This window comes from Fopius arisanus, unplaced genomic scaffold (genome assembly GCF_000806365.1).
Source record: "Fopius arisanus strain USDA-PBARC FA_bdor unplaced genomic scaffold, ASM80636v1 scaffold00050, whole genome shotgun sequence".
NCBI lineage: Eukaryota > Metazoa > Arthropoda > Insecta > Hymenoptera > Braconidae > Fopius > Fopius arisanus.
Genome location: NW_011887789.1, coordinates 787,568 through 811,790, shown reverse-complemented (window position 1 = coordinate 811,790; position 24,223 = coordinate 787,568). Strand labels below are relative to the sequence as shown.

Below are 24,223 nucleotides of genomic sequence, written 5' to 3'. Positions count from 1 at the left end.
TATGTACATATCAATAAATCCAATGTCTTTGATATAATTTGCGTTATTATTAATCCCAATAATTCACTCATACCTGTTAAGGTATATTGGAATGATCGTCTGACCCTATTCGCCAGTATTAAGAATCTTTCAATTTTTATTGTGCGATTTAATCGGTGCTGTCCATGCACGACTGGGTTTTCTCCAGGCAGTACAAATATTTGTCTGACTGTTGTTCACATTTTCATCCTCTTTTTCTCGTCCTACCGTACGTTTACCAAATACAAAGAGATCAGGACCAAGATAGGGAATAAAATTTAGTGAGCTTTGCTTGTAGACAAGTTGAAAACCTCCAGTATCACTCGAGGAGTTGAGAGGTGAGTCCATCACCACTGTAAGAAAAAAAAAATAATTGAAAGTAAACCTTCAACTCACCCTGTACAAACACGTTACTTCAACAATATTTTTTTACTCCTAAAGCCAAGAAACTCTTTAAACTTTTTTGAGAAAATCCTTCGAAGAAGTCCTTGAGCATGTAGTTTAACTTAAAAATATAAAAATTCGGAGAAAAGAGTTGAGAAGTAAAGAGGAGTAAAGAGAAGTGAAAATATGGAGTAGGCCAAGGAAAAATCGAACCAAGACCGTTTTCAATAGTCCAATTTGTTTGATTAGGAGCCAACTCCTGCTTTCAGTACAAACGGTACTAACATGAAACTCTCCGGTAAGTTTCTAAGAGTGCAAAGATTGAAGGATAAGGGAGCGAACTCTAGAGTAAAACGTCATCAGAAAACATAGAACTTTCTTACTCGGAAACTCCAATTGTTCATAATATGATTCTCATATTGTGTTTCTTTCTTAAAAAAAAATAATTTAATGATGACTGGAATAGTGAACTGATAATTCTCAGACTCTGACTCGATTGACAATTTGATACTTTATACTGACTGACCTTTGACAAGACTCTCCAGTACATTATTATACAGTCGTTGAGTTATTCTCGAACTGGGTGGATGCATACGTGGATTCGTATTAATTTCAATCAGCCATACGGAAAGATCATCTAGCACCATAAAATCAGCCCCGTAAAGTTCAAAACTGCATCGTCTGCGATCCATATGCTCCTGTGCCGCAAGCATAGTCAACACAATGGCCTCTGACATTTTCGGATATATAATGTGGTAATATGGCTCGCCGCTAAAGCCCCGAGTTCTAATAGATAAAAGATGAAGAAAAAACTAGAAGACTGGAGAGCAAGATATATATCTCATCCCGTGAAAAAAATTCACAAATGCCATTCTATGAAATAAAAAAATGTAGCAAAACATGAAATTACTTTAAATACTCGTTCAGCATTTTGCAATCCCATCCTTGATCGCGAATCGACTCCTGAATTTCATCGGTGTTTCCTCTTTTACGTCTCCGCCGTTTCTCGTAGTCATATTTCTGCTGAATAGCGGTATTGCAGAGATGAATTGCCTCATGATAAGTGGAAACCGAGTAGGGCTTCGAGCTGAATCGTAATAATGCTTCTCTGCGGTAAAGTAAAAGTGATAAATTGAGTTACTGCGTTTTTTTAGTGAGATGAAAGGTGGGTTGTGTTACGGCAGGATACGTCTCGTGTTTTTCATCATACATAATGAAATTTAGGTGTTTAAAATGAAAAATAAATAAAGAATCAATTTATTATTTTGACTCGAAGTATTTTGAGTATTTTTAATATTCCTGTAGAATACGCAATTAATTACTCGAATAGCCAGATGGTTAAAGGGAGTGTGCTGGTCACAAGATACCACAATCGAATGTCAAATTTTGTTTCTTCAATCAGCAGTGGTCTTTCTGTAAAGAAAAATGTAAAAAAAAAATTTTTTATTGTCATTGTCAACAACCCCCATTACTCATTTTCATTTATAATCGGTTCGTTTCAAATTTTTTCCATTTACCGATGTACTTTTGTATGCTGAAATAATCCTTAGGTTTACAATCGACTTGACGATATATGTCTTTGATGCAATGAGATATGCTGATGCCAGTGCCACAACATAAATTGCTCGGTTTTAAAATCCAAATATTTCTCAATCCATTGAGCTCATACTCTGGATCGAATTCCTTCAATTTCTTCAATATCTCCGATCCCAGTAAATATAATTTCTAATCGAAAAAAAAAAATAAAAACACTAGAATTTGTAATGCATTTGAAATGAGCGAATTAAAAAAAAACCTCGAGCTTTGCCGGAGCCTCTTCTTCGGTATTAGATATTACAAAACCCTTATGGATAACATTGGAATAATCCTCAAGGAAAATATTCCACTCGTCCTCCGTATTCTCCAGCATCGCCATCTCATCAATGTTTTCATGTTCAATATCTGCTAAATAGCTTTCACATATTTTAACGGCAAATTCCAATCTACTGACGGGAATCGTTGGTTTCTCTTCCGTAGTATCCAGTTCCTCTTGGTTTTTTATAACAAACCATTTTAATAAGCCAACTGCTGCTGTGCGACGAAAATCCTCTATAAATTCGTTTGCTTCTCTCGCAGGATTGTAACTGCGTGGAAAATGGAGGCTTGATATGTTCTCCTCGTGAAACCAATGAGCCTCTTCCAGAATCCGAGCCAAGCCTAACTATTTTGGAGGAATGAAAAAATCATGAATTTTCAAAAGAAAAAAAAAATTTATTCCAGAGATCCAGGTATTGAAAACTTCCTCCTCCTACGATGAGGAAGAAAGCTTCACTATTTCAAATGAAAATACTTTTGACGTGTAAATTGAAGATCTTTCGAAACGATTTAAGAGAACATTATGCTCCAGCGAAGAGTCCCACTCATCGAAATTATTACGGCAGTCCCAAATGAAGTCTGGTGGTGTATTTCGCAAAAGAGCAAATACAAGTGCTTTCTCGTTTAATGAACCATCTCCCTGAATAATATCTCCCAATGATTTTGAATTGAGATTCATGACACCTGCTGATATGCAGTGAATACAATGAAAAATTCAGCCTCCATGAGATTATCGAGAGAATAATTTACGATAAGATTCACCATAGGGCAGCATTCGAGTTTTAACAGATTCGTATTTCTGCAACCAGCCACGTGCCTCGAGTGCTCTCACCAGCATTGGCAGATCTCCGCGTATTAAAAATACCTTGTGTTGCTTGAGACAAAAATTCATTGACAAGTCATCATACTCAAATAAAGTGAAAGCTCAAAATAATCTGAATCACACTACAAAGCTACCTTCGCTAAACTTCACGCAAACCATACCAACCTTTATTGCATTTTCAACTCTAGTTTTAACTGCATAGTAGAGTTTCCGCCTACGTTCTCCCGTACCCACAAATCTGTCGACTTCAATTACGGCTGACTGAACATCTCCTTCTGGGCTGATGGGCGGTTCCATTGGATATTGAAAACAATTCTTGGTGGGTGTCATAAGTAGAGGATTGCACGCTGCTGGTTTTAAGTTTTCTGGATTTGCCATCAGATCCTCGAATTTCAAACTCATTTGATACGGGATCATTGGGTACTCGAATTTATTGTAAGGATTCATCGAACTCTCCTGCTTGGCAAGCATTCTCCGTGAATTTTGTAGGGTAGTACTTATATTTTTATTAATTTTCTCATTCTCTTTGGGAATCAATGATGTAATTGGGGTTCTATTAAATCATGAGAATCATTCACAAATTAGGGCAAAGGTATAAGTCTACTGCAATTAAATTAATTATGGTTGAAGTATTAATTTTTTTGATTCTTCATTCTGCCTGAATATCTCATTCCAAAAAACCAAATCCTCCAAATCGCAGAATATGAAGAAAAAAAATCAAGGGAGCATATAAATATGTATGAAATAGCACGTACCGGTGGATTTTCTGGGAATTAAGATTGGATGGGCGCTTGGAACGCCGAGGGACTGACTTCGTGGTTGAATCCATGTGATTAGTGACATTCAAAGTCTCTTCGCTGATTCAAGAGATAACCGCGATGAAAATCAGTCATAAAAATACACATTGAATTTCGTATACATTTTTGTCACGGCCTAGGGCTTCTAATTACATCTCGCTACAATCCTCATATTTCTGTAGATTGAAATGAGAATGTCTCATTTCATTTAGTACGCCATTCTGAGATTGTTTTTTTTTTGGTTTCGTGATGAAGTTCAGATGATTGGAATAGCAAGACTATTTCCGTAGTTATTTGATAAGACTAATCTGACGCCATTTTTATTTATTCGGAAGGTTCAAGAGAATTCAAACATCATATAATTATTTTTTACAATTGATTTATTCTTAAAACATTGAAGAACTACATCATGAAAACTTGTCTATCCCATTATCTTTTAAGCGTTGTTGGTATCCTTGGAGCGGTGTCATCACATCTCGCAGGGAAGATTATCTTGTCATATTAATCTGATAGTGAACATACACAGCTATTGCATATAGCAATCTGCTATCTACATTTTATTAGCGTTGGTAAATAACGGTTTGCACTGACTTCGGGGGCATTTCAATTTGCATTGCTCCCAGGTCCGGATCATTGATGGTAATAACTTTGCTCCTGTATGTCCTGAAACAAACATTAAATAAAATTTTTCATTGCATCGCCAATATATTCAGACAAAACGAAGAACTTACGGATTATGGAGAACAACGACAACTTCATTGTTAGGCGTTAAGAATGCCACAGATTTAATTGCACGACTAGGAGTGAGATCGATTCTCGTTGAACCGAGTGGTAAAAATTTGCTGAAGTGAGCCATTGAGTAAAACAGTGGTTGTTTGAAAAATTCATCAGTTTCAGGATTAACGATAATGGGTGAATCAACGGGATTATGTACCCAGTTTGGTCCACCATCTTTATCCAATGCCAGATTCCAATCTACCCAGCCACATACCCAGTGATTCAAATCCTAAATAAATGAAAATATTGAAAATAACTTGATATTATGGGGGAACTATGGAAAATGGAATAAACAGCACACCTCAATAATATCGCGAATATATAGTTCAGCTCGTCGCCAGGATCCCAACCTAACAGGTTTTGTGTCCCAAGGCAGTGGAGTGACGGAAGCCTCCGTATTGATGATAAATTTATCTGGATATTTCGTATGAGTCTTATCGAGGAGAGATGAAGGAGCGAGCGAATCTGAGTACCAGTGAATGGCGATACCGGCTAGGTATCTATCGACTTCTTCAGTTTCATACATCATATCTATCCACCACGGTAGCTGATATCGCTCATCATCGAGAGCTAAAATTTTTATATCACCTGCTGTTGATTGGGCAAGCGCTGGTGCCAAATTATTTACTAACCACGTAGCCTGTTGCTGAGGAGTCCAGGCCATACTGTTAATTTGTACGAATTGAAAGAAACCATCAATCGGCTCATTACCGGTACTCATCGCCCACATGGGTAATTCCGATTGCTTGTAAGTCTCTAAAAATTTGATCAGATAATCTGCATATGTTTGATAATATTCAGTTTTTAATTCGCCGAATAATCCGACATATTGGTTGTCTGTCTTCATCCAGGGTGGAGCCGTCCATGATCCTGCAATGAATCTCAGGTCAGGATTAAGGTCGAGTGCTTTTTTCATGTATGGTATTTTGTATGATATGTCTTCAGGTGCAAGAGAAAAATTGGCCAGTGTCGTATCTCCGGGGATATCGTCTAATGTATAAGGACGCGTAGAGAAATCGGAACCACCGATCGGAACGCGGCCCAAGTTATAGCGATTACCATTGCGTCCGAAGTACGTTCTGAAACATCGAAGATAATGACTGAGTCTTCTTCTATTGTCTCATGATAAGCGCTATTTTGCTTTTTAAATGTAATTGACGTACTGTATTAATTGCTGTTGAGTCGGCACACTCAAGGACAAGATATTCAAGCCCGCTGCATCCGTAAATGCCCCCCCAAAACCACATATCGTTTGATATTTTGTCGTTGGATCCAAACGAAGAGCTCCTCTATCATCTATGCAATTTTCAAAATTGCCATCTTGACTCTCTAATCTCTGGCCAGATTGGCTTGATGTATAAATACGAAACGCACCCTTCACGGGCACTTCAATTTCGACTGAATCACAGTAAGTTGAATTGCAAACACAGACAATACTATTCTCGTCAAATTTACGAGGTATGCAATCATCGCCGTGAACTGAAATGGTTACGAAATCATTTGTGTGAGACATCACCATTTCTACAGTATATCATTTCTCTTACCTGTACTCAGCACCAATCCGATTATTAGAGTTATGAACAACGGCATATTGGCAATCTAGAAAACATATTAAACAAACAATAAGTAAATTGAAAATGCATCGATCAAATATGTTTATTTTGTATTGCCTTATTCAATCAGCAGAATTTTTATTTGCCTTTTCTTCGTATAATAGGACCTATTAACAGCCTTAAATGAGCAAAAGATAAGAAGCATCAATGCCTGGCGTCCTCACAGAATTCATGAAATATTTATTCCGGCTGACAAGTTCTCTCTAAATTTCTACGAATTGATGTCTCCATGACTATTGTTCGATAATTTAAAAGTTTTTAGGGTCAAATTTCAAGAAATTATTATTCCTCTCTATTTATATTACTTTGAAGTATAATGTAAAAAAAAATGATATCCTTGCGATAACATTGCAATGCTTACGAAAGTTTTTATTAAGTCTCAATGATCTTCTCTATTTTGTGCCGTTTTGATTTTTCTTTGTGCAATGCACTTGGAATAAATGGTAGCACTTACATATATAGTATGGAGCTGTTACTCTGCCTCTGACGTGATGAAGTAACTGAACCGTTTGTGAGTATCTTTATTGTATTTTTTTTCGTTTGGTTGATTTTCAACGAAACGGCCACGCTAACCAGCACAAATTGCCTTAACCCCCGGAGCCCCTTTATAAGTGACCACTGGCTTCTCAGACGGGTGGGGGAGATTCGTGAAACGATTTAATTTTTCAGATATTCTCTTCAAGCTCTTCGAGTAATTAATGCCATGTGTCAGGGACAGGTTTCGGGAAATTCCCTCGTGCGGTAATTAAAAAATTTTCGAATCTAGTATTAATTAAAAATATATTTTAAGCAGTTATGGAGTATAACGTACGTCAATCTTTCAAGATTGCGAATTATAAGAATTTTACTGGTGATTTATTTACTTGAAAAAATAATTGATTGTTATCCCGCGCACCATTTACAATTGCAGACGCATGAAACACCCTGCAGTTTTTTTTTATATATTTATAGGATGATATCCTATGAATCGGTGATGCATTTATTTTACCTTCTTTACGATTATGTAGGTTTTAAAATTTAAATTCTGATTTTTAAATATTTTTTTTCACTGGTTTTATTCATTTTTACAATACTATAATTATGAATAATAACATCATGGATAATAGTTCGGAGCGTACTTGTCTCGCGGTTTATTTACAGGTCTAAACTTCTTTGGGATGTATTTAAGTCGATGCTCATCAAGTCTGCGGGTGTATGGATTGATGCCATAATCCCATGGAGTGCGACGCTTATCAAGTGGTCGGGTTTTGAATAGATGTTTGTATATCCACTCCCAGTGATAAAGCTCAGGTGGTACTCTATGAAAAGCAAAAATAACTTGTTGATTTTCAGGTACCTGATTTTGATTGACGATGTTTACTATTGGCGAGCGGAGATTCCTAGTGTTCATACTCGCCACAGCTCTATTTACTTTATAATGAACTTACTTGTGCCGAGGTCTGTTAGACATCAGTAATTTGTAACAGTTCTCAACGAAATTCCTTCTGTCATCGTGTTCAATATCGGCCGTCAATTTTTCATCTTCCCCCAGGTACGGTTTACTAACCACCCCTTCCCTCTCTTCTGGTGCATTGGCGTAAAATTTGATCAGAGTTTTTAGTACATCATCATTCACGCCGATGAGTTTGCCATTCTCTATTGTCTCATACAGCTTCATGGGTTCCGTCATCCATAAAATATTTCGTTTTGGATTTGAATCATTGTGCCAATTGTTCACGAGAGTTGTATTCAATTGGTACACGCTGAACGACCACCATTGGCCATTTGTGATCACAGCTTGATTTACTAGGGGATATGTAATATCATTGTACGTCGAAAAGCCTGTATATACATAAATAAATTGAATGAAAATTGAAGTAAAATTATGGAGTCGTAAATATTCAGCGCTTATTTCGAAAAAAATTTTCATGCACGGAACGAGCTAGTGATGGCCTCGAAATAATTCATATACAATTTTTTTAGAAAAATCGCAATCCTGATGAGATGCGGTTGGTTCAGAATTTCGACCGGGCTTTCAATGATGATGAGAAAGAATGAATATTAAATAATGAATGTTATAAATAAATATTAATGAATGACCTAGATGACAGGCTTGAGCCAGCAGCCATCCCCAGTTCGCAAAAATAGCCTGAGTCTTCAATGCCTCAAGTCCATCGTCTCCCAATCTTGTTAGCATATAGCCCCGTTTGTGATACGACATGAGTCCAAATTCATTGACATCTCCCGGCCAAAATCCAGGTATACTCGTTCCATGTCTTCGTTGTGCACTGTGCCCCTGTGTCCTTGGATCATATTTGAATGTGGGAATATCGTATTCTGGATTTTCACACTCGGATAACGGCATAATTTCTCTCAAGGGTAGTCTGTGTCTCAAATGTAGCGATGGACTCCCTAAGTATTGAAGGGCTCTATCGTTCGGTTCATCAAGTACGTCGTGCCAGCTCTTGCGCTTTCTTAAATTAATTATGCCGGGGTGGAGCTCAATGCCCCCCGCAAACCAAAAAGCTTCCACTCGAGGATTGAAATCAACCTCAGTTGAGAGAAGATGAGGATAACGACTGACTAGGATTGACGTTAAAATTCGATTTGTTTGTTTTGCTACAATCTCACCCACCCAGTTTTCTTTCTTGTCGGGTTTCTTGAGCATTTCATCGGATATTTCCTGGGCTCGACTGCAAAAAAAAAAAAAAAATTCCTAGGTAGTTCGATAACTACGGGTCTTGGTGTGAATGATCTTTTGAAATCCATGTCAAAGAGATAGCCGATGTTCTATATTCAAATTGACACAGCTCATTCACATTGAAGTATTTCAAGAACCGTTTATGGTGACTCTTGATAACTACATAATCAATTAGTCCCTCAAGAACTGCGCTCTTTTAGCGCTAACCTCGCCTTGCGCTACATAACGACCTGAATCACTAATTTGCAATGTCTCCAAGATGATAAAAAGTACGAATAATCAACGTCTAGTGATTAGTACAAATTACAAATTTACCTATATGAATCATAAGGAGAATAATATTGTTTATACGACTTCATCGATGAGAATTAATATTCACCTTCTACCAACAAGTTCAAAAGCAATTCCATCGTCAAACAACTCCTTAATCTCCTTGACCAATCCCTCCAAATCATCGGATGCCATCAGATTGTCATAACTGTCCGGCAATTTTGGCTCCCTCATAACATGCGTTCTCGTGATGTACTGAGCATGCGGCAGCTCATTATAAAAAATCCTTCCCTCTTCATACATTAGCGTTTTAAATCCCCAATATTTCGGCATATTAAGTTTTATCATCTTTTCCTCGACAGTTTTGACATTCTTCACCGCATCGTGTTTTTTCTCCAGGTATCTCCTGTAAGATGCTTTAAAGCGAGTATCTAGTATTGGAGGATATTCAACTTTTTCGGTTTGATTTTGTATTGTTGCCACTGCACCACTCGAGAATCGAATTATTTTAGCTGGTGCTGGATATTTTATGCATAAACGTGAATTTAAATTTATCAACAACATTATCGGCACTTTCTTATTTTCATACGCGATATGAGTTTGAGGTTAATCATGCCATGACACTACCACTCCAGGAATGTTCACATGAGAACGCATCCTTCGGCTTACCGCCCATGGATACTTTCCAGTCCAGGGAGGATTGACTGAAGTAGAGGCTCAGTTCTAGGGGTTCGAATGACCCCACCGGCATCGTAGGTGGCACCGCATCGTATGTTCCAGTCCATGCTTTTTTTAATAAACCGGATAACATCCCAGCAACTGTTGGAAAACAGAATGATCTACTTTATCTTTTACCAAGGTGTATTGTATGCATGTACATGCATACACACTGAAAACACCAAATAACCCCACGGTATCATACAATTTCTTGAAGGACATATTAGAGGACGAAATTCGTGAGACTAGTCACGGTGTTAGTGGGTGTTTATTCCGAGCGATTCAAACTTCTGGAAGAGATCAGTTTTTAACGTAGAAATACGTCAATCTCGTAAAATGGAACCGAAAGGAAAATTAACAGAGGAAAGCGCGTGGAAGGAATTGGAAGAGTATTTCAATAACACTGGATCTAAGATCAATATTGCTGATTTGTTTCAACAGCAACCGGGGAGGTTCGAAAAATTTAGGTGAGTTATTGAGAATGTCATGGGCATTGGCTGATGACCTCTGGCTGACCATGGCCATTTAACAGTCCGAAAAATGGCATTTAAAAGCCGATAATGAGTCGTGGAAATTAATGCGAAAAGTAACATGTATGCATTTTTATTTTTGCCCGTAACAAATCGTTTATTATTTCATAATGGATTTCAATAATTGATATCCTTATGATCATTGTAATAAAAAATGGCAATATATCAATAATATTATTCTGGATAAGCTATTCAATTACATATTCATCGATTGGATTGTATTATATAATTGCTATGAAAAAAAAAAATATGTGAATTATTTTTTAGGGTAAATGGTTTTGCTTCATGATTTTTTTTTCAGTTTGAGCATTAGTACTCCCGATGATGGACCCATTCTTCTAGATTACTCCAAGAACCGACTGGATGATAAAGCCTTCGGTTTACTCATGAATCTAGCTCGGGCTAGACAAATAGAAAAAGCACGTGAGGCAATGTTTGCTGGTGAGAAAATCAATTTCACTGAAAATCGTGCTGTGCTCCACACTGCCTTGAGAAATAGACAAAATACGCCGATTCATGTTGATGGTAAAGATGTCATGCCGGATATTAATGCTGTGCTGCAGCACATGAAACAGTTTACCAATCAGGTGCATTATTGGTCCTATTGGCTCCAACAGAGTCATATTCTCATAGATTATATTTACAACGTGATGTTACGAGACGATTTCATTTTGCCAGGTGATCAATAAAGAATGGAAAGGTTTTACTGGCAAACCGATCGAAGACGTCGTCAACATCGGCATTGGGGGATCTGACCTGGGACCTTTAATGGTCACGGAAGCATTGAAGCCCTATCACATTGGACCAAGGGTTCACTTCGTCAGTAATATTGATGGTACCCACATCGCGGAAACTCTAAAAAAATTGAACCCGGAGACTGCGTTATTTATTATTGCTTCAAAGACGTTTACTACACAGGAAACTATTACAAATGCAACATCGGCTAAACTTTGGCTTCTTGAACATTTGAAGGATGTGAGAATTTTTTATAATTATTTACTTGAGCAATTAATTCTTAGGTCAGCAAAAATAAATACATAATATTATGCGACAAAACAACATGAGAGGATAAAATACCATACAACAAGATTTCATGAATCTCCCATTCTAGAATGCTGCAGTAGCATCCCATTTCGTCGCCCTCTCGACAAACAATAAAATGGTTACAGAATTCGGAATCGACGAGAAAAATATGTTTGGCTTTTGGGATTGGGTGGGAGGACGTTATTCTCTGTGGTCAGCAATTGGTCTGTCGATCTGCTTATCTATTGGATTTGATAATTTCGAAAAACTGCTGAGCGGTGCATTTTTCATGGATCAACATTTCCGTACTGCCCCTCTGGAGAAAAATGCTCCAGTGATCCTGGCTCTGCTGGGGGTTTGGTATTCCAACTTCTTCAAAGCCGAAACTCATGCATTGCTCCCTTATGATCAGTATCTCCACCGATTTGCCGCTTATTTTCAACAAGGTGATATGGAGAGTAATGGAAAGTACGTGACGCGGTCGGGATCAAAAGTGAATTACACTACGGGTCCGATTGTTTGGGGCGAACCTGGCACTAACGGACAACATGCATTTTATCAATTGATACATCAGGGAACCAGGCTGGTACCTGCTGACTTCATCGCCCCCGTGTTGTCTCATAATAAGGTATTTATTTTTTAATAGAATATTTTGTATTTTTTATCATCAACTTTTTAATCTGAAAGGTACAAGGCGACTTGCATCATAAGATATTACTGGCAAACTTCCTCGCTCAGACTGAAGCACTAATGAAGGGCAAAAGTTGCGACCAAGCTAAAGAAGAGCTTCAAAAATCGGGACTAAGTGACGAAAAAGTGAAGCTCCTTCTGCCGCATAAAGTTTTTGAAGGAAACCGCCCAACCAACAGCATTCTCGTTAAGAAAGTTTCACCGTTCACATTGGGGGCTTTAATTGGTAAATATTGATCGTTAGCAATCCTCTCAACAAATTCGAAACTTTAAACGCCCTCAGATAATTTATAATCATTAATTTTCCGCCATTTCAGCGATGTACGAACATAAAATCTTCACTCAGGGAATTCTCTGGGATATCAATTCCTTCGATCAATGGGGGTAAGATTATTTTTTAATAATTTATTTCAACCTCATACCCATAACCGATTTCAATCGCAAGATTCATAAATTCTTTTTCATCCACTTAATCCAAATTTTTCAAATAAAATAATTTTCATACAGTGTGGAATTGGGCAAGCAGTTGGCAAAGGCAATTGAACCGGAACTAAACAACGCTGATAAAATCACTAGTCACGATTCGTCAACAAATGGCTTAATTAATTTCATAAAATCCAACAGCAATTAAATCTTCGGCTTTCTACGATCATTATTTTATGCTATTGTTACTCCCCTATCCCTTTTCAATGTACGTTTAAAGAAGTATGTGAAATGTTCCGATTGGCCTGACTATATTTTCAAAGCCGCCGTGTTGCGCCGTGTTTACTGAGAGTACTGAGTATTTATACGAAATTTCACCTTCGATTGATGTTTACCGATGTAAGCTACTCTCAAATGCATTCAAACTGGCCTGAATCTTTTCCTCGTACCAGACGAGTGGAAATGAATTATTCATGTTTCATTTACGCATAAGTTTTTCCGTCTTTGTATTTTACATATATCTCCCCTATAGTCGATAGCAATTTAAATGTTGTGACTCAGTAATTTATACAAAAACTGAGAAAAATTACTCGGAAATGATTGTTGTAATAGTACTTATTTTATTCTATTGAGAATGTGCAGTTTATAGAATAATTCACCAAATACCCAATAGGCATTGTAATAATATATTTTCCATTAAAGCATAATAAAAGTTGTTTTCAACAGTGTATTGCTTTCTGTGATTCTAAAGCATGCTATCTAATTCTTTTCATAATTAATATGACGTGAATGACAAGGAAAAGAATGAAATATGACGAGAAAGAAAAACTTAAACACGTAAATGAATAATTGACGTATCATGCAATTTTAAAAGGCTGCTGGGTATACGTACTTCGTCTCGTATTACACGTATCATAACATCGCAGATACGTATGTGAATGTTCAACGCTTGAATGCCCGAGTGGTGGGATGAATTTGTGTCAGTGGTGTGCCTGATGTCAGTAAGAAGTAAAAATTGAGTAATAGTGCATCTGTCAGTGTTGATTGTTGAGTTTCCAAGACGCTCATTTTTTTTTCCTCATTATTGTCATTTTATTCAGAATTAAGTAACAATGGAGACATTAACATTAGCTTATAAAAATAGCGAACAAAGGATAATGAAAAATTTGGAAACTGGCAGAATATTACATCGGTGAGTGAAAATGTTCATGTTGTTTAGGTGATGTATTTCAACCTAACCTCTGAATCCATTCATATTTTATCGTTTTTCCTTGAAACTGATGATGTTGTTTATGACTAAAACAACACATGAAAAATGCATGGATGAGCCATGACATTTGCAGATTTTCCATGCATTTGCTGTTGGATACTGAAGAATTGAATTTTTTTATATTCTCAAAATAAATGACAATCATTTTTTTTCTCTATTTTTAAGACCAAAAGCAAGTGCAGGATTATGGCTAGGACCTCTGATTGGTCTTAGTGCAGCAGCAACAATCCTTAGAGAAGACAACAGTTATTCAGAAATATGTCTACTCGTGGGATTAACTGGGGTTGGGTTAATTATATGCACAGCCTGCCTTTTTGTACAATTGATTATTGATAAATCACCGAGTAAGGATTTCCAAATAATTTTTTTTTTGCCAGCGAGTATTACATCAATGTTGTATTTACTGGGAGCAAATAAAGGTATGTTGATTTTGCTTTACTATTTGGGAGGTTGTTGAGATGAAGTAAAGACAATTGTCAATGGGTTGCAATGACTATAGTGAATTTATTCAAGTGCAGGGCTGCTAACGAGCGTTTTCTGGGGCCTGGGGACTGGCTCTTTGGGGACATGGGGGATTTTACAATTGATGTCGTACTTCCCGAGGTGTTTTACGCTGGGTGAAGCAATCACTGTTACACATGGAATTATATTATTTTTGTTATCTGCTGCATCTAATTTACCACTTAGATATCATTTACCCCCTCTGCATGACGATGATATCGCGACTACGATTCTTCAGGTGAGGGGTTGAATAATGTAAGAATAGAAGATATCCACAAAATCAGGGTAAAAAGTTAAAGCAAGTGGAATATTATCTTTATGGTGTTTAGCGAATTAGAAATAAATTATAGTGTAGAAAAAATAAAGACAATAGCCCACTTGTGAATTTAGGTGGGAATGATATACGTCGGAGTTTGCTGTATTCTTCCTGGTTTTTTTCCAAAAATTCGGGAGAAGAATTTTTTTTGGATAACAATAATTGGATTATTGCTTCTCGTCGTTGTTCCAGTACTGCACATTTTATTGGACAGAAGTCCACTCGTCTGGATGATTTTTTATGTTTTTGGAAGTTTAAGTAAGGTTGGTACAGCTATATGTTATATATATAGGTACATTTTTTGATAATCTGGGAATTTCACAATGGTTTTTATTTGTTATTATGTTTGGGTGGCAGGTATTGATGATACTTTATTGGGCCGTCTGTCTAATATTAGGAGCTGGTCTTCTATCATATCAGATACGATCCGGATCACATGCGGACACTATTCACAGAAAAGGCTTTCATTTTCTGGCTGTACTTGTTTACATTCCTGGTTTACTGTGGGAACCGACATTACTCTATTTAGCGAGTGGAGTCACAATGGGTCTATTTATAATGTTGGAGGTAATTTAATTAACTTCGGGTATCATTAATCCTTGGCCTCAATTGCCAGAAACTACAACTTTAATACTAAATTTCTCTCATTCCAGCTGATAAGACTATTAAAGTTATCATCTCTGGGGATTCTACTTCAATCAGGATTTTTGGCATTTGCAGATGGAAAGGACCACTTGGTTTCGTTGACACCCTTGTATTTGCTGAGTGGATTATCATTCCCATTGTGGATGCCAACAAGTAATCTTGAAATTTTACCGCTTCTCAGTGGTGTTTTGACAGTTGGAATTGGTGATTCAGTTGCGAGTGTTGTGGGCACAAAATGGGGCAAAACTAAATGGGCAGATTCTGATAAATCTGTCGAGGGAACCGTTGCATGTATACTCAGTCAATTAATATTTGTTTATGCATTCGCTGCATTGGGATTAATTCCTAATTACGTTACTCTCCTCAGAAGCACATTATCAATAATGGCAGTGTCCTTTGTGGAAGCTCGCACTGATCAAGTCGACAATCTCATATTATCAATTATTCTTTACATTTCTCTTGTTATTTAATTTTCTTCACGCATTCGACAAAGCTAATGATGAAAAGTCTGATATGCACATTTAGACTTTGGACCCGCTTGCATAAATTAATTTCCCATTTCAGTAAATATCCGACTATGAATTCATGTGGAATTCGAAAAGAGACAAATTATTTATGTTGGAATTGTTACTCCTCAACGAATTTTTTATGTTGTAATATTCAATTTTTGCATATTACTGTTATTGCTAACAAATCATTGACTTAAATCAATCGACAATCAGAACTCGATAATTATTACGATGATTGTTGCATTCCTGTTTATTGTATTTTTAATGTGACTCGATACTTTCTATGAACTTTCTATGAAATAAAAGTATTTTTCTACGTGACCACCATTTCTCAGAAGAATAATTTCATCTCCCAGCGTGGGCTTCGAGTCTTTGAATATTGGTGCATCCCGCGGTTAATTGTGGAATTATTTTCAATTTCAGGGTTTATCTCAAATTTTTTAATTGTTTCAGCAATAGCTCAGCTTTCAATAAACATATAAATGTCGAAATATAAAACATATTTAATTCATGGATTACAAAAAAAAACAGCGTGAACAAGAAGTAGTGAAAGATTCAAAAAAATATGCTGCAAATCTGCAAAGGCCATTGTAGCGAGAAATTCCGTTATTACATTTCCAGAAATGTTTACTTTCAGTTCTTCACGTCTTTGTGAAATTGTAGACAGGATAACGCGGTGCGAAGTGCCCTTGATTGCCCATGACGTGATCAGACTCGCCACGCTCTCTGAGGCTCCTCACGGACCATCCATATTCTTCGTAAGATGGTGGAGCTGGATTATAATCAACAATTGATAACACTAAATTGATGATACGGCCATGGGAAGAAATGAGGGAATACTCACGCAAGTTGGGATAAACATTAGAGTCAGGTGGTTGGGCCGGTAGGTCATTGTTATCATGGGGTTGTGGAGGGGCCGTGGGGTAGCCATCGCCAGGGGAGTATGGGGGATAACCACTCGGGTAACCACCGTATGTTGGGTCTGCAGTCTTATCTTCATAATTGTCACCCGGTTCTCTCTTACCTGAGGGTAAAATTTCTCCTTGGTAATTTGCCAGTGGAATCGTGCCAATGAACACTAGAGTATTACTCTTCAGATTCCTGTGGTACCTGTAAAAATCATCACATTATGTTTCTTTGCAAACAACCGAAGGTGTAAAATTTTGAAAAATTAATATTTCCCATAATTACCATCCTTCAACACACGCTTCTATTTTCAAATTATATTCAAGATCAATAATCCTGCAATTTGTCAAGTTCGATGGTGGTAGCGGAGGAATGTCAAGTTTTTGCTCATAATCCGATGTGCCACCAGCTTCTACAGGGCCTTTACTCACCTCTGCTACAACTACTTTATCAATTTTTGTACCAACTCTCGGAGTATTTGCTTTAAACGTAATTATCTGAAAAGTATTCAAAATCAAAAGTTATTTTTTTGAATGCCTTCCTTCGATTGCATCTAAAAAATATTTGTCACCTTGCGCAGGATTAATTTCACGCTTTCCACAACAATACCAGATTGATTATCTACATTGACTCTAATAGGCATTGATTGGCCAGGGACATATCCTTTCACTGGAAGAATGACGTTGACTTTCAGAGGAGGTGAGCCGCAACAAAGACAACAGAATGTTTTGCTCATTTCTTGATGGATGGGTTCCTTGAATAATATTAATTCTCTCAATAAATTATAGTCCATTTTGAGAAAACCTGCAATCAACTTTGACCGATCTACCATTTTTTCATCACTTGAATGACAGAAAAAAAAAATATAAAAAATGATCCCGCAACAAGCACGATGTCAATAAATATTTTACCGATGCTCTAGCTTCTCGATTGAGGTCAAAGTGTGAAATGACAGTAAACGCTGCCTTCGCTTCCTGATCAAACTTCCATGGTCTATCGAGAATAGCCTTTATTGTATAACGGACGTGTCCATAGTCATGCTCAAAGCTACTGGGAAGATTCTGGGGTAAGGCGAATGCGAACGGATAGAAATGCTCACCTACCGGTAGACTGATTTCTTCACCACCTTGAAAAATTCATGAAAAGTGAATCAAGTGAAAACGAAAGAACCAAAATCTCAAGATCAATCACAGGAGAAAATAAAAAAAATATTTCTGTAGGACTATTCTCTCTTGTTATGTTGCTTTACAAACAAAATGATGATTGGTCTTTTACCAGAAGCTGATCCAGCAACATAACATTGCACAGTGAAATACTCCTCATGACCAGTGAGTGTTTCCGTCTCATTTTCATATCTTCCTTCGTGATTCAACTCTTGCCTGTCTGTAGCCCAACATGTATTAGCTTCCCCCTTGATCTTCACATTAATACCTACAGCAAAAAATTTAGTTGTCTTTTCATGAATATTTTTTCATATTCGAAGAAATGTTTCAAGTCAGACAATACAAAGACAGCTAGGTTTAAATGGAAAGAATTTGCGAGGGAGTTGTCAGACTTATATGTGAGCTATAATTATACTCCGTTCGAGCTCTAACTTGGGTTTTCAAGAGAAACCTTGGGTGTAATAAAATGTCAAATAATCATAACCACTTTTTTCAGAAAATTGGGTGTATCCTTAAAACTCCTTTTCACACAGACAACTTTGGGATTTATGGCAATTCATCATTTTGCAATATAATAAAATAAAAATATATTATATCGACAAATATTGAGTACAAACATAAATTAAGGTGTCATCATATAATTCAACGATGCACACTGACATTTTACGTTGAAAGTACTCACAGTTACATTTCAACATTTTATGGTCCCATAAACTGTAAATAATACATGTAAATAAAATATTATATTCCAATATTAAATACATACCGCGTATTTTTTTCGTTGAATCGACAACGACGATAATACGACCGGTTACTGTTTGGCCTGGATAATAAGTATTCCATGGATTATCGAAAACAATTCGAAATTCTTTAAGACCCATGACAGCGGTGCATTCACTGTCACACGTTTGCTGTGTCTATGTACTAACTTCCTTGACTACTGCCTCTCCCCTTCTCCAGGTTCTATCTTAGTGTACGAAAATGCCTCGCTTGTCTCACGTCTCACGAATGCCCTCACACCCTCAACAGTATCATAGTATGCAATTTTTTTCATATTTTTTTTTTACTTTTGCCTCGCTACATACATTTCCCTGTTCTATGTATATCTCGTCTCGTTCTGTATGAAGGAATATATATGTTTCATATTTTCCGTGCAATGAGTACTACTGCGCGTGCGTGTATTGCTTCTAGTCATTAATGCATTATTACTAGACGTGTAACGAGTCGTGCTCGACTGTCATTGATACCAGACTGTCATCACGTTACACTAGAGTTACTAGGAGAAAAGTACCGCCATTATAGATTTTTATTATGAAAAAATTATCATCATCTTTCCAGCCATGAATTTTTTTATTCAGGCAAATATATATTTCTGGACGTGCATTAAAATTGTTGATGCACCCCAGCATGCATTAAACATATTCCTGAATATCAAATAATTTGGAATGAAAAATGCACTACCTGGATGGAAAAAGTGGGTTGTATTATAAATACAATACCCACCAAATCGATTAAGCAAAACAAATATAGAAATGAAATATTTCCTGTTCTCGTGACTCATCAAAAAACCCGATACTTTGTGATTAGCTGGTAATTCCGATTGTCCATGGCATGCGTTTTGCATAATTCCCCTGAGTAATTATAATGACCTGGAATCTCATAAATTGGAATATGAGTATCAGTAAAAAATCGGCGACAATGAATTTTCCTCTCACAATCAGGACTGCCCGTTCATCTCCTAGTGCTCCTTTCTATTCATCATGCGTATCATTTCCCTTCAACCCTCTCTCATCGCGAACCTCCGCGTGTTGGGGGGCCGAGGAAACGAGCATTAATCCACGGAATTCCCGTAGAATAAAAAATCCCTCCGCGCAAGCTCCGTGTCTCCTTATTGATCCATTTTACCACTTGCTATATGTTGAAAGTAGAAGACACTTGGTGAACGGTTGTACGCCGTAAATAACGCCCCGATTTTTTCTCTCAGCGTCAAAAGTATTAAACAATATAAAATAATAGAATAGACGACAAATTGTTTGAGGGTGGTTAGCAAAAAGCTATTGGAGAACGCTCGCAAGTGTTGGAAAATGGTCGGTGGTGTGCTGGAGGATGGACCATTGATTACCCCCGTTGAATCAGGTGAGCTGAGTCATCCGTTCCTTGCTACCAGCTGCTCGAAAATTCGAGAATTTCACTGTATAAAATAGAAATTTTGTCACTTCAAGCTATTGCAAATATTCCAAACGACTAGACCCATTGATTGTTGTTTGTTCAACGCATTAATGATCACGACATGCCGATAAAAAAAAACGTAGCAAACAGTCATATTGAGTGTCGATTGGCACGATGAGTTCTCTTCAGTATTGATTGCGTCAATTTGCTAATGATAATATTTATATTATGTCAAATCAGTATCAACGAACACCCTCGTTGGGCTATGTGTTGCCCTAGCAGCATTGGCATGCGCCGCCGCGATGACCTGGTGGTATTGCCAACGGCGCCGAGAACACATGAAACTGAGTATAGACAAGTCTTTGGCATTTAGACCACCCCATCGTAAACCAACAGCTGTAAAGAGTCCAGGCAGTACAACCCATTATTTGAAAAAAAGTCCAAGTCCTACGGGTCCGGCTAAATCACCACCAGGATCAGGTGGCCAGACACCATCGCCCACCGGTTCTCAGCCCTCACCGCATTCAAATAATCCATCATCCAATCCTCGAACTCCACCGGGATTGTCACCATTGCAGACACCCTCGGGCGACGTGACGATTAGCATTGAAAATGAGAAAGATAAAGCGGAATTGGAGTCGAGTGAGAAAGTTGAACGTGGTCTGGTTAATGGCAATGGATATAGAGATGGACTTGGACAATTGGTATTCAAACTTCGTTACCAGACCGATCAGAATGCTCTCGTTGTTACTGTCGTCAAATGTAAGGGACTTCCGGAGAGAGGAATGCAGAATTCTACGAGCGATCCTTATGTCAAACTACAGTTACTGCCTGATAAGCAGGACAGGGTGAAGACGAGAGTTCTTAGGAATACTCGTGATCCAGTTTATGATGAAGATTTCACTTTCTTCGGAATTTCCAAGACTCAACTACAGGTGAGAAACGCACTCTTGATGAAAATATACACTCACATGAATATAATTCTTCTATTCTTTGGTTGCGTTTGAGATGACATTGATCTGACTAGTTCGGTACCCACCCGAATAACAATGAGTCCTACAATGAATAATTTCTGGTGAATCGATTTGTATGGAAATGGCTAAAAGGTAAAATCAATATTTATTTATAGAAAATCACACTCCACTTCGTTGTGATGAGTTTTGACAGATATTCTCGAGATGATATGATCGGAGAGGTCGTTTGCGCTCTTTCGTCAGTTCAAGGTCTTGAAGACACGGATAATCAACAGTTGGCTCTCTGCCGAGAAATCTGTCCCCGTATTCTGAAGGTAAAATATCTCATTATTTATTTCCAATCCCTTTAATCAAGCAAATAACGTTTATTTCAGATTCAATCACAGGGCAGAGGAGAGCTCCTCGTCTCTCTCTGCTGGCAGCCAGCAGTAAATCGTCTTACTGTTGTCGTTCTCAAAGCCAGAAACTTGCCGAAAATGGATGTAACTGGGCTTGCTGATCCTTACGTCAAGATTTATCTACTTTACAACTCACAACGTATCGCTAAGAAAAAGACTCATATTAAAAAACGAACACTAAGTCCAGTGTTCAATGAGTCATTCGTTTTCGAGATACCAAATGGTACAGATGGATTGGCGAATGTCAGTCTTGAATTTATGCTGTTAGACTGGGATCGCGTCACCAAGAATGAGGTAACTGCGAATTTAATGATTTCAAGCTTTTGCAGACTTGAAAAAAAGATGAGACCATCTCTCATTTGCTAATGAAATTTACAGGTGATTGGACGACTTGAGTTAGGAGGGACTAAGTGTCAGGGTTCAGCACTCACTCACTGGAACGAGGTGTGCAGTTCACCACGACGACAGATCGCCGATTGGCACAAATTGCGAGAGTAACCCCATGTCTCAATCAATCAAGTCCCAAACTCCCAAATTCCTCAGGCTCCTCCACGTAATCGCTGATGAATGGTAAACACTGGGCAAACTAATTAACATTACATCCTTTTGACGAATAATGATGGCCATCGCGATCATAAAATGATCATTTTTATAAAGAAAAAATGAAATAAGGATGGATAATTTCAGTATTTGGGTGGATCGAGGAAGAGATTAATATTTGTTGAGTTGTCGTGTGGCCTCATATCTTCATTGATGACTTTGTCTCGGGCAATCCGCGACAATCTGTATGAAAATTCAAAAGCTCTGATGCTTGGAAATTTGATGATATAAACGTATATTCTATAAAGGTAAACGTTAATCCTGACCAGACAGGCAAGATGAAAATCTTTATTCAGCATTGTGTTGTGTAACAGGGATAGGTGTAATGATAAAATTCTGTCATTGAGGGTTATTTATTTAATCTATCACGTCTTCTTTGCCAATTAAATTTTTTTTTCGTCGCTACGATAAGAACGAAGTGATAAATTGGTATTGAGTAGATGGTTCACACCGTCTATGAGGTGATTGTAAATATGTAATTGATGGTAAAACAAAATTGGGGAGATATGTCATTACTTTATCTATTTAAACACGAATCGAGGTACCTTAAATTTCATTTGCATCTAGTGTAATTGTTTGAGTTATTCTTCTAGGACCGATAAAAATTAACAATGAATTTTAAAGATATTAATCATGACAATTTATTTATTCATTAACGTATATATGTATCAGGGAGAAGTGATGAGTAATTATGCAACGACATTTCATCCTACAAAAATGGTCATAAGAAATTCTTTCTCTTCTAAGGGATTCAAAGATAAATTCCTTGGCAACTATTGGATTTGCCTGAGTTAATAAAAAATCAATTATTTACTTCGATTAACTGAACAGTTATAAATTGAGTGCATCAGTCAAGTAATGCATATTACATTGAAAGTAATTGAAACGTCGAATCGAAACATATATCATGAAGACTTACGGGATATATCGAAAAGATATCGAATGACTCGAAGGAGAAAAAAATTGCAATTGGTATGTCTGGACATTTATTTAATTACCATGAAAAAATCATAACGATAATAGATTATGGAAAAGGGAGATGACTATAATTAAGTAGTTGGTAGTTTGAATTAATATGCTTTGTCCCTTGTTTTTATTGGACTGATCTACCCGATTTCATCGAATTATTTTCATCCCTTATTATTATTTCAGCCTTTTTCAAATCGGTCCAACAAGTTCAATGAAAACAAGAGATTTGCTGTGTATCATATGGACTCTTGATAACAAAAAATATTATTGGAATGTAGTCGATGCAATTTCAAAGAATTTTATTATCTATTTTTAGGATTGAATCACTAGGTTTTAGTAAAATGTGTTGGTACAATTTATTGATTGATTTTATCTGTGTGCTATTAGAAAGAACATTCGTCTTTGATTTTTTCAGTGATTAAGTTTCATAGGCATTATTTTTTTATTTTAATAAAAAACGGTCTCATATTTGCATTCTAACCGGTGGATGACGCAGTTAATGATTTACAACATGCTGTACGTCAGATTTTGAGGCTGTGCAGTCAATAAAATGTTTAAAAATGAATCAACGTTCAATTTTCGTAATACACCATTCGCACGAGCTATTGATAATTATTTCGAGGGAAATTTTTGGAAATCGAAAAGGTATTCCAAAGAGGATTGACTGAAGTAGAGGCTCAGTTCTGGGGGTTTGAGTGACCTCAGCGGCATCGTAGTACTGCACCCCAAGAGAGGGAGGGTTCCACACGCAATGCTGGGGTGTTTTTTTTTTATTATCCAAGTTTTTATTGCAATGCTGGAGTGTCCATCAAGTCGACGGGGTGAATTTTATCTTCTGCGGTGTGAATGCTTTTTGTTTTTTATTTGTTTAACTAAAATTAAGCCGACTGTAGAGCGTGCGGAAGAGGGAAACCAAATCTTGTGGAATTTCAATGAAAAAAATTATTCAATATGTTGAATATATACCACTAATGAATTTATAAATTTAAATAAGCGCGTTGTCCTAGTGGTAACGTGCTCGACTGGTACGCCGGCGGCCCGGGTTCAATCCCGGCATCATTCATTTTTTTTTTTTTAAATAATTCCAATTTTTTTTTTTTGTTAATGGCAAATCAATCGAAATATTGTTTAAAAACTGAATATTTGATAATCGAGGAGATATGCAATGAAATTGAACAATTTTACATTTTTAAAAACGAAAGTT

At 37.1% G+C, this 24,223-nt stretch overlaps 7 protein-coding genes across 8 annotated transcripts; 3 read left to right on the top strand and 4 right to left on the bottom strand.

Annotated features, from left to right (window-relative positions):
• Positions 1–10: 10 nt before the first annotated feature.
• On the bottom strand, positions 11–4,077 carry LOC105267831 (tubulin glycylase 3A). Its single transcript, XM_011306944.1, has 10 exons — positions 3,835–4,077; positions 3,245–3,632; positions 3,019–3,130; positions 2,732–2,943; positions 2,198–2,602; positions 1,920–2,127; positions 1,725–1,815; positions 1,313–1,510; positions 929–1,188; positions 11–371 (listed from the first exon to the last, which is right to left on the bottom strand). Exons 1-10 carry the CDS (start codon positions 3,906–3,908, stop codon positions 130–132), a joined length of 2,190 nt encoding a protein of 729 aa, XP_011305246.1. The 5' UTR covers positions 3,909–4,077; the 3' UTR covers positions 11–129.
• Positions 4,078–4,238: 161 nt separating this feature from the next.
• On the bottom strand, positions 4,239–6,860 carry LOC105267829 (glucosylceramidase). 2 transcript variants are annotated; one of them, XM_011306940.1, is made up of 6 exons: positions 6,721–6,860; positions 6,198–6,252; positions 5,817–6,132; positions 4,955–5,732; positions 4,608–4,882; positions 4,239–4,539 (listed from the first exon to the last, which is right to left on the bottom strand). In XM_011306940.1, exons 2-6 carry the CDS (start codon positions 6,241–6,243, stop codon positions 4,437–4,439), a joined length of 1,518 nt encoding a protein of 505 aa, XP_011305242.1. In that variant the 5' UTR covers positions 6,244–6,252; positions 6,721–6,860; the 3' UTR covers positions 4,239–4,436. The 2 variants fall into 2 exon arrangements, with proteins under 2 accessions (XP_011305242.1, XP_011305243.1); XM_011306941.1 differs by lacking the exon at positions 6,721–6,860 and adding an exon at positions 6,628–6,711.
• A 450-nt stretch (positions 6,861–7,310) lies between these two features.
• mRpS30 (mitochondrial ribosomal protein S30) lies at positions 7,311–9,894 on the bottom strand. Its single transcript, XM_011306939.1, has 4 exons — positions 9,326–9,894; positions 8,346–8,938; positions 7,694–8,087; positions 7,311–7,564 (listed from the first exon to the last, which is right to left on the bottom strand). The coding sequence occupies exons 1-4, from the start codon at positions 9,778–9,780 to the stop codon at positions 7,360–7,362; spliced, it is 1,647 nt and encodes a 548-aa protein (XP_011305241.1). The 5' UTR covers positions 9,781–9,894; the 3' UTR covers positions 7,311–7,359.
• Positions 9,895–10,124: 230 nt separating this feature from the next.
• Pgi (glucose-6-phosphate isomerase) lies at positions 10,125–13,327 on the top strand. Its single transcript, XM_011306937.1, has 7 exons — positions 10,125–10,400; positions 10,765–11,050; positions 11,142–11,438; positions 11,575–12,114; positions 12,174–12,402; positions 12,494–12,560; positions 12,684–13,327. The coding sequence occupies exons 1-7, from the start codon at positions 10,270–10,272 to the stop codon at positions 12,805–12,807; spliced, it is 1,674 nt and encodes a 557-aa protein (XP_011305239.1). The 5' UTR covers positions 10,125–10,269; the 3' UTR covers positions 12,808–13,327.
• A 104-nt stretch (positions 13,328–13,431) lies between these two features.
• Dolk (Dolichol kinase) lies at positions 13,432–16,178 on the top strand. Its single transcript, XM_011306938.1, has 6 exons — positions 13,432–13,791; positions 14,035–14,288; positions 14,388–14,608; positions 14,761–14,949; positions 15,044–15,253; positions 15,340–16,178. Exons 1-6 carry the CDS (start codon positions 13,712–13,714, stop codon positions 15,799–15,801), a joined length of 1,416 nt encoding a protein of 471 aa, XP_011305240.1. The 5' UTR covers positions 13,432–13,711; the 3' UTR covers positions 15,802–16,178.
• Positions 16,179–16,325: 147 nt separating this feature from the next.
• Positions 16,326–19,053, bottom strand: LOC105267824 (arrestin domain-containing protein 3). The gene is made up of 7 exons (XM_011306936.1): positions 18,676–19,053; positions 18,022–18,177; positions 17,658–17,872; positions 17,318–17,500; positions 17,032–17,243; positions 16,685–16,950; positions 16,326–16,612 (listed from the first exon to the last, which is right to left on the bottom strand). The coding sequence occupies exons 1-7, from the start codon at positions 18,788–18,790 to the stop codon at positions 16,482–16,484; spliced, it is 1,278 nt and encodes a 425-aa protein (XP_011305238.1). The 5' UTR covers positions 18,791–19,053; the 3' UTR covers positions 16,326–16,481.
• Positions 19,054–19,832: 779 nt separating this feature from the next.
• Syt4 (Synaptotagmin 4) lies at positions 19,833–23,584 on the top strand. The gene is made up of 5 exons (XM_011306935.1): positions 19,833–20,045; positions 20,319–21,013; positions 21,208–21,366; positions 21,427–21,744; positions 21,829–23,584. Exons 1-5 carry the CDS (start codon positions 19,994–19,996, stop codon positions 21,946–21,948), a joined length of 1,344 nt encoding a protein of 447 aa, XP_011305237.1. The 5' UTR covers positions 19,833–19,993; the 3' UTR covers positions 21,949–23,584.
• Positions 23,585–24,223: the final 639 nt, after the last annotated feature.

What these genes read in the sequence shown, in the direction of transcription:
- LOC105267831 (XM_011306944.1), bottom strand. Translation starts at nt 3,908, where the DNA reads ATGGATTCAACCACGAAGTCAGTCCCTCGGCGTTCCAAGCGCCCATCC. An exon ending in AATTCCCAGAAAATCCACCG is followed by an intron (nt 3,633 to 3,834) that starts GTACGTGCTATT and finishes ATGATTTAATAG; the next exon opens with AACCCCAATTACATCATTGA. An exon ending in AACTCGAATGCTGCCCTATG is followed by an intron (nt 2,944 to 3,018) that starts GTGAATCTTATC and finishes ACTGCATATCAG; the next exon opens with CAGGTGTCATGAATCTCAAT.
- LOC105267829 (XM_011306940.1), bottom strand. Translation starts at nt 6,243, where the DNA reads ATGCCGTTGTTCATAACTCTAATAATCGGATTGGTGCTGAGTACAG. An exon ending in ACTCAACAGCAATTAATACA is followed by an intron (nt 5,733 to 5,816) that starts GTACGTCAATTA and finishes TCGATGTTTCAG; the next exon opens with AACGTACTTCGGACGCAATG. An exon ending in GTCGTTGTTCTCCATAATCC is followed by an intron (nt 4,540 to 4,607) that starts GTAAGTTCTTCG and finishes TGTTTGTTTCAG; the next exon opens with GACATACAGGAGCAAAGTTA.
- mRpS30 (XM_011306939.1), bottom strand. Translation starts at nt 9,780, where the DNA reads ATGTTGTTGATAAATTTAAATTCACGTTTATGCATAAAATATCCAGCA. An exon ending in GGCTCAAGCCTGTCATCTAG is followed by an intron (nt 8,088 to 8,345) that starts GTCATTCATTAA and finishes ATGTATATACAG; the next exon opens with GCTTTTCGACGTACAATGAT. An exon ending in TCTAACAGACCTCGGCACAA is followed by an intron (nt 7,565 to 7,693) that starts GTAAGTTCATTA and finishes TGCTTTTCATAG; the next exon opens with AGTACCACCTGAGCTTTATC.
- Pgi (XM_011306937.1), top strand. Translation starts at nt 10,270, where the DNA reads ATGGAACCGAAAGGAAAATTAACAGAGGAAAGCGCGTGGAAGGAATTG. An exon ending in TTCTTGAACATTTGAAGGAT is followed by an intron (nt 11,439 to 11,574) that starts GTGAGAATTTTT and finishes CTCCCATTCTAG; the next exon opens with AATGCTGCAGTAGCATCCCA. An exon ending in CACATTGGGGGCTTTAATTG is followed by an intron (nt 12,403 to 12,493) that starts GTAAATATTGAT and finishes CCGCCATTTCAG; the next exon opens with CGATGTACGAACATAAAATC.
- Dolk (XM_011306938.1), top strand. Translation starts at nt 13,712, where the DNA reads ATGGAGACATTAACATTAGCTTATAAAAATAGCGAACAAAGGATAATG. An exon ending in ACTGGCAGAATATTACATCG is followed by an intron (nt 13,792 to 14,034) that starts GTGAGTGAAAAT and finishes TCTATTTTTAAG; the next exon opens with ACCAAAAGCAAGTGCAGGAT. An exon ending in TCGCGACTACGATTCTTCAG is followed by an intron (nt 14,609 to 14,760) that starts GTGAGGGGTTGA and finishes TTGTGAATTTAG; the next exon opens with GTGGGAATGATATACGTCGG.
- LOC105267824 (XM_011306936.1), bottom strand. Translation starts at nt 18,790, where the DNA reads ATGGGTCTTAAAGAATTTCGAATTGTTTTCGATAATCCATGGAATACT. An exon ending in TTCAACGAAAAAAATACGCG is followed by an intron (nt 18,178 to 18,675) that starts GTATGTATTTAA and finishes TTTTTGCTGTAG; the next exon opens with GTATTAATGTGAAGATCAAG. An exon ending in TGAAATTAATCCTGCGCAAG is followed by an intron (nt 17,244 to 17,317) that starts GTGACAAATATT and finishes AATACTTTTCAG; the next exon opens with ATAATTACGTTTAAAGCAAA.
- Syt4 (XM_011306935.1), top strand. Translation starts at nt 19,994, where the DNA reads ATGGTCGGTGGTGTGCTGGAGGATGGACCATTGATTACCCCCGTTGAA. An exon ending in GATTACCCCCGTTGAATCAG is followed by an intron (nt 20,046 to 20,318) that starts GTGAGCTGAGTC and finishes ATGTCAAATCAG; the next exon opens with TATCAACGAACACCCTCGTT. An exon ending in TCTGTCCCCGTATTCTGAAG is followed by an intron (nt 21,367 to 21,426) that starts GTAAAATATCTC and finishes CGTTTATTTCAG; the next exon opens with ATTCAATCACAGGGCAGAGG.